Below are 6562 nucleotides of genomic sequence, written 5' to 3'. Positions count from 1 at the left end.
GGGGCCCACCTGGGGAGAAGGGGGGACCCCCCCGCCTCTGCAGCTGCTTAACCCACCCCGGTTAACCCAGTTCCGCTAACCTGCTGCTTGCGCTTGGCTGCGGCGTGCCGCCTTCGCCGCCCGCCAGCCCCCGCCAGCTAGCGCCATGCCGCAGCTCGGCTCCTCACGCTGTGACGGGACGGGCAGCACCCAAATCTGGCTTAAAAGCAGCGTGGCTCCGGGTGTGCGTGGCCTGAGGTGGACCCAGATGCGTCCCAGAGCTGGCGGTGCCTGTGCACGAAGCTTGTGCCATGCCACACGTGGCCTTTTGCATTCAAAGCGACTCCCAACCTCATTTTTGCACAGTCTGAGCCAAAGCGGGCCAGCTCCAGCCACTCTGGCCCCCGTGGAGCCGGACCTTTGGGTCTGTTGGACGTGACTGCAGGGCTCTGGCCAGAATAGCTCCTCCCCGGGATTTGGGGGAGCCCGGGCAGCCGGTGCATCCCTACGAGGATGCCGATCCCGCTGGCACCTGGGGCTCAGCCGTCTCCACGGCAGAGCGGGGACCACAGGAGTGTGTCCCGGGTGCCAGGCTTGGTGTCACGGTGGAGGGGTGCTGCCAGGGCTCCTGACACCCACGTTTCTTTCCCTGCCGGCGTCTGCGCTGCCCCTTGCAGAGCGGCCTGGAGCCTACAGCCGCCCCACGTAGGAAGGGGAAGAAGGGAAAGGGGAAAGGGAAACGCAAGGGGAAGGGCAAGAAGAGGAGGAACAAGGAGCTGCTGGAGCATCACGAGGCCTCTGTGCCCTCCATCGTGGCCAGCCAGGTAGAAAGCGTGACTAACCCGCCTCTGCAGCTGCTTAACCCACCCCGGTTAACCCAGTTCCGCTAACCTGCTGCTTGCGCTTGGCTGCGGCGTGCCGGCTTCGCAGCTCGCCAGCACCCGCCAGCTAGCGCCATGCCGCAGCTCGGCTCCTCACGCTGTGACGGGACGGGCAGCACCCAAATCTGGCTTAAAAGCAGCGTGGCTCCGGGTGTGCGTGGCCTGAGGTGGACCCAGATGAAAGAGGGGCATCCCCTGGCCCTGCCGGCCTGCGGGACCCCACAAGGGTCATGGGCCAGCGCCTCCCTCTGCCGCAGCGCTCCCCTCCTCACCCTGCGCCCTTTCCGCATCGTCCAAGGCCAGCACGCCGACACCGTCTGCGGATGAGAGCTCCCCAACGCCCGTCCCCTCCGGCCTCGCCACTACCGTGAGCGTCACCGTGAACGGCACCGACCCCTTCGAGGTAGCACCAGGGCTGGGGGCTGGGGCGGGCAGGGAAGATCCCCCCCCCAACCTCTTTGCACCCCCAGCATCTCCTCGTCCCTTAGGACACCGGTGAGGAGCTCGTGCTTGAACTTGAGGAGGACGGAGTCGCTGGGGCTGACAGCACGGAGGTACCGGGCTACGAGGACTACTACGACGGGGACCCTGCAAGCCAGGAGCGGTTTGGCCCCGCTGAGCGGGAGGAGGTGGTCATCCAGGCTCCGCAGGTAACGCTGGGGACAAGGACTGGGGACACCCCCAACTATGGCTGGCCGAGCTGGGGCTACGGTACCGGGGCCAGGGGCCATGTAGCCCGTTTGGAGCCCTTCACCCCAACCCAGCTCTCCGCCGTTTCTCCTCACCCCGGAATTTTTCAGGAGCTCAGCTTGAAGGGGGAGAAGGGCGAGCCAGCCATCGTGGAGCTGGTGAGTAGGGCACGGCTCCCCTGGGGACGTGTGGCCCTTGGCCCTCTGTGGCACCCTAGGGCCACCCATCTGAGACGCTTTGCGGGACGGGGCTCGCTCTTTTCTTTAGGGTCGGCGATTCGAGGGGCCGCCGGGACCCCCAGGACCTGCGGTGAGAAGCGAGGGGCTGCTCTGGGGAGGGGTTGGAGATGACAAAGCGTTAACACGCCTCTGTGTTCTCCGCAGGGGGAAACAGGTCCCCTGGGACCACCGGGGCTCCCAGGGCTGCCCGGGGACCCCGGAGATCAGGTACGGAGCAGACGGGGAGGGCTGTGATGGGGCCGGAGCTGCCCCCGCGGCAGGGTTGGGGCCGCAGGCGTCGCGGCGGTCCTGCTGGTGCATGCCGGCGTGCACGCGGGGTGATGGAGCTGCAAGCCCTGACCTGACAGGCTGGCTTCTGCCGGCGCGATGACGGCTTATTCCCCCTTTCTTCTCTCCACCAGGGTCCCGCAGGACGGCCGGGGCTGCCGGGAGCTGACGGGATCCGTGGCCCGGCGGGGACCATGATCATGTTGCCGGTAAGAGCTGGGACGGGATAGGACCCTCGGGGACCCTCCCCCCTGCTCCCCACGGAGTTTGGCAGGGGACAGCTTTCTAGGTGACACAGAGCTGACTGTCCCCAGGGCTGGGAGCCAGTAGCTCCCCCTATCCCTCACCCTCCTCCTTCCCCCCCATCCAGTTCCAGTTCGGCGGAGACTCCCTCAAGGGTCCCACCGTCTCTTTCCAAGAAGCCCAAGCCCAAGCGATCCTACAGCAGGCGAAGGTAAGGACCCCCGCAGGGAGCCCCCTGCCCAACCTCCCCGCTCTCCCTCACCCCTCTCCTCCCTTCTCTCACCAGCTTGCCATGAAGGGTCCCCCAGGTCCCATGGGGCTGACTGGTCGCCCAGGACCACTGGTGAGTACGGCCGGTGTGGGGACTGCTGCGGGGTGCCCGCCCCACTGAAACGCACCTTGTCGGGCACATCTCCGCGTGGAGCAAACCCTCATGAGTGCGTCTCCACGCTCTCTTGTTTTTGTAGGGTCTACCTGGACACCCGGGCCTGAAAGGAGATGCGGGGGACATGGGGCCACGGGTGAGTCTTGCTGGGCTGGGTTGTGTGGGGTCTCCCTGGCGGGCTGCAGGCAAACGCGGCCCTGACGCCTTCCCCTCTTCTCCGTCAGGGTCCCCGGGGAATGCAGGGACCACCGGGGCCGCCGGGGAAGCTGGGCCGCCGGGTAAGCGCTGAGGAGTTTGGGTTTTGCCTCCCCCAAATGTCCTGGTCCGCTGTCACGTGCCAAGGTGCCCCTTTTCCATCCCGAGGGACTCCAAGCCCCCACCCCTTTGACTTGTCTTGCAGGGTCGCGCTGGAGCGGACGGTGCCAGGGGTCTCCCGGGGGAAACCGGACCCAAGGTCTCGTGCGTGGGGTGGTATCGGTGCTGCTGGGGGTGCTGGCAGTGGGGTGGGGGGACCGGGGCACGCAGGTCCTGGTGCAGCAAGGGGGGGGGGACACATGGGCTCAGCCTGACACTTGTCCTACCCCACAGGGTGACAGGGGCTTCGATGGGCTGCCAGGGCTGCCGGGTGAGAAGGGCCACAGGGTAAGTGAGACCGTACCGTGTCCCCTCCTGCCACCGCTGTCCCCATGCCGCCTCACCCTCTCTCTTCTGCAGGGGGAAGTGGGGAAGCCAGGACCAGCGGGCCCCCCCGGGGAGAAAGGTGCCAAGGTGAGGAGCGTGGGGCGGGATGGGGAAGGATCAGGTCCTGCTGATGTTGGAGGGACGTGCTCAGCTCCGCTCTGTCCTTTCCAGGGCCCGGACGGTCTCCCGGGACCTCGGGGGCAGCCTGGGGAACCCGTAAGTACCTGCTGCCGGCACTGGGAGCCTGGCCCGGCTTCTCCCCCAGCCCCAGGAGCAGTGGGGGGCAAGCTTGGCCTCCAGCTTTCTCCCTGTGGCTTTTTGGAGGAGAGATTTGGGCACTGGACTCCCCCACCCTAGGGAACACGGGGTGCTGGGGTCGGTGCTGCCATCCAAGCCCTCGCTGACCCCTCTGTCCTTGGCCCTAGGGTATGCGAGGCCTGATCGGCTCACGTGGCTCCCCCGGGCCCCCTGGACCACCGGTATGAGACACCGCTTTTGCCTGTCTGTCTGTCCATCTGTCCCCACCTTGGGACAAGAGTATTTTTCTCTGTCACCCGTCCAGCCTGGGCACGGCATCGTCCTTGGCACGGCGTCACCTTGGGGCGCATCATCACCTTGACCCTCCCTCCTTCTTCCGCAGGGTGCCAGCGGCATCGATGGAGCACCGGGGCCCAAAGGCAACGTGGTGGGTGTCAGCGGAGCACCCAGCCCGAATTAGCCAGCGAGAGACTGGGATGCTCCAGGGAGGGGGAGGCAGGGCCGGGGCGAGAGCTGCCTCGTGCTCTTGTGGGGTGCGTGGGTGCAGCGAGGGTCGGGGTGGCACGTCCCGGGGTCCTTTGTGCTGCACTAATGGACTTTCTCTGCCCCCCCCAGGGAATCCACGGGGAGCCGGGACCGCCGGGACAGCAAGGGAACCCAGGTCCGCAGGTACGTGGAGGTGATGGGGGTGTCCCCATGGAGCTGGGGGTGTCCCTGTGGGGCTTGGGGGCTCAGCTGCTCCCTCAGTCCCTTCCCAGCGCCCTGATGTGTTCTCTCGCAGGGTCTTCCTGGCCCCCAGGGTCCTGTCGGGCTGCCAGGGGAGAAGGTGAGGCAGGACCCAGTGTGGGTGGGGGGAGTTCCAGAGCTGACCTCAGCTGGTGCTGGGGAGCTGTAGGGGTGTCCCCCAGTCCCTCTGTGTCCCCACATGTCCTCTTCTCGCCCAGGGTCCGCCGGGGAAGCCGGGAATACAAGGTGTGGCTGGGGCTGACGGACCCCCGGTGAGTACCGGCGAGGGGCTGGGGGGTCCCCGGCGGAGCGGGGACCACAGGGCAGCGTCACTGTCCCAGCTTGGGGCTCACCTCGTGCGTGTCCCCGCAGGGTCACCCCGGCCGAGAAGGGCCAGCCGGAGAGAAGGGGGGGAGAGGGGACCACAGGGCAGCGTCACTGTCCCAGCTTGGGGCTCACCTCGTGCGTGTCCCCGCAGGGTCACCCCGGCCGAGAAGGGCCAGCCGGAGAGAAGGGCCTCCAGGTAAGGGGCTGTTTCCCCCCTCCTCATACCCTGAGTGGGGGAAAAGGGTCCATTTTCCAAGGGGGGGTGTCCCGTTTTTGCTGACTCTCTCTCTGTCCTCAAGGGCCCTGTGGGTGCCCCCGGTCCCGTCGGCTATCCAGGACCCCGTGGGGTGAAGGTAAGCACAGCCTCCTCCTCTGCCGCACTCCGAGGAGGCACAACACCGAGAGGGGGGTCAGGCGGTGTCCCCCAGGCTGGGATCTCCCCTCCCACCCCTCTGTGTCTCTGCAGGGAGCTTTTGGGGTGCGGGGCCTGAAGGGCAGCAAAGGAGAGAAGGTAAGAGCGGGACAAGGAACAGTAGAGGGGGGTGTCCTTGTCCTGTGGCATCTGTGGGTCCCTGGTGTTGGGGGGCACTCGTCCTTGCCTTGAGATAGCTGCGGGTGGGGGGACACCGGGGTTGCAGCTGTGGGTAACCCCTCTGTGTTGGGATTTGGGGTTCAGCCCCACACCATGCCCCCATCCGGGGCTTGCACCGGAGCTAACGCAGTCTCGGTCCCCCCAAAATGTGCCTCTTTTTCAGGGAGAAGACGGATTCCCCGGCTTTAAGGGGGACATGGGCCCCAAGGGCGACAGGGTAAGTGGGGTCCCGAGGTGGGGGTCTCCTCATCAGGGCTGTGTGGGGTGGCTGCGGGTGCCACAAAACCCCATGGGTTTTTGCTGGCTGGCTGCAGGATTGGGGGTGGTGTTGGGGGGGATGGAGCTTGGCGGGGGGGACACAGCTCTGTGGGGACAGCTGGGGACCCGAAGGAACAGCCCTGTCCCCCCGAAGGAGCAGCCCTGTCCCCCCTGGCAGCATGCTCCCCGCACCTCTGCGTTACCGTTTCAGGGTGACCAGGGTCTTCTGGGCCCCCGCGGCGAGGACGGCCCCGAGGGGCTGAAGGGGCAGACGGGTCTCATGGGGGAACCGGGTGCTCCTGGCCCCGCAGGCGAGAAGGTGAGGGGAGTCCTGTGTCCCTGTGTCCCCGTCCCCGTGTCCCTTGTAGCCTGCGGCTCATCTCTGCTCTCTCCCTTGCAGGGCAAGCTGGGAGTGCCGGGTCTCCCGGGCTATCCCGGGCGCCAGGGCCCCAAGGTGAGCACAGGGCAGCTTTTGGGGTGTCCCCAGGACCCCAGGTGCCTCATCAGCCCTGGGTTATCACTTATTTTCTCTCTTCTTAGGGCTCCACTGGCTTCCAGGGTCCCATGGGGCTGGCAGGAGAGAAAGGCAAGAGGGTGAGTCAGCCCTGTCCCGCTGTGTCACCCTGTCCCATCCCTCCGGGCCGTTCTCCATCCCCCATATCCTGCTCTGCCGCCCCCGCTGCGAGCCAGAGAGGGGCCGGACTGAGCTCCGAGCTGGGGAAGGGACCCAGTGCCGTGGCCCTCTCTGTTCCCATGTGCGCCCTCCCGCAAATGTGCTTGGGTGCACTCTGTCCCCTCATGGGCCATGTGGGGGGACCATGGGTGAGTGGGGGGCTGCCCCACGCGCTGCTCTCCTCACCACCTCCCTTTTCCCCGCAGGGCAAGGCCGGTCAGGCTGGGCAGACAGGACAGCGAGGGCCGCCGGTGAGTAACCACAGCCCCAGTGCCGAGCTGGGGGTGACAGGGATCACCCCGTGTGCCGTGGCTGGTGACCACCGCGGGGCTGGCTGTATCCCACCGGGACCCTCCCAGTTGC

The 6562-nt window shown here is 66.9% G+C and overlaps 1 protein-coding gene across 1 annotated transcript in view; it reads left to right on the top strand.

The window, feature by feature from the left end:
• The window catches only part of COL5A3 (collagen, type V, alpha 3), a gene marked incomplete at its 3' end in the record, with an annotated part of 22567 nt that overhangs the window by 7007 nt on the left and 8998 nt on the right, over positions 1-6562 (top strand). Inside the window, exons 6-33 of the mRNA XM_009885369.1 lie at positions 657-803; positions 1159-1263; positions 1349-1510; positions 1661-1708; positions 1818-1859; positions 1934-1996; positions 2191-2265; positions 2427-2510; positions 2586-2642; positions 2767-2820; positions 2909-2962; positions 3085-3138; positions 3273-3326; positions 3399-3452; positions 3537-3581; positions 3791-3844; positions 4006-4050; positions 4239-4292; positions 4405-4449; positions 4568-4621; positions 4828-4872; positions 4976-5029; positions 5143-5187; positions 5432-5485; positions 5738-5845; positions 5927-5980; positions 6067-6120; positions 6406-6450. Of these exons, the coding sequence (XP_009883671.1) occupies positions 657-803; positions 1159-1263; positions 1349-1510; positions 1661-1708; positions 1818-1859; positions 1934-1996; positions 2191-2265; positions 2427-2510; positions 2586-2642; positions 2767-2820; positions 2909-2962; positions 3085-3138; positions 3273-3326; positions 3399-3452; positions 3537-3581; positions 3791-3844; positions 4006-4050; positions 4239-4292; positions 4405-4449; positions 4568-4621; positions 4828-4872; positions 4976-5029; positions 5143-5187; positions 5432-5485; positions 5738-5845; positions 5927-5980; positions 6067-6120; positions 6406-6450 (1809 nt within the window). The remainder of the gene's footprint in view (positions 1-656; positions 804-1158; positions 1264-1348; positions 1511-1660; positions 1709-1817; positions 1860-1933; positions 1997-2190; positions 2266-2426; positions 2511-2585; positions 2643-2766; positions 2821-2908; positions 2963-3084; positions 3139-3272; positions 3327-3398; positions 3453-3536; positions 3582-3790; positions 3845-4005; positions 4051-4238; positions 4293-4404; positions 4450-4567; positions 4622-4827; positions 4873-4975; positions 5030-5142; positions 5188-5431; positions 5486-5737; positions 5846-5926; positions 5981-6066; positions 6121-6405; positions 6451-6562) is intronic.

The sequence above is a fragment of the Charadrius vociferus genome, unplaced genomic scaffold (genome assembly GCF_000708025.1).
Source record: "Charadrius vociferus isolate BGI_N301 unplaced genomic scaffold, ASM70802v2 scaffold2125, whole genome shotgun sequence".
Classification (NCBI taxonomy): domain Eukaryota; kingdom Metazoa; phylum Chordata; class Aves; order Charadriiformes; family Charadriidae; genus Charadrius; species Charadrius vociferus.
Note: the sequence above shows the minus strand (reverse complement) of the source record. Positions and strands in the feature narration are given on the sequence as shown.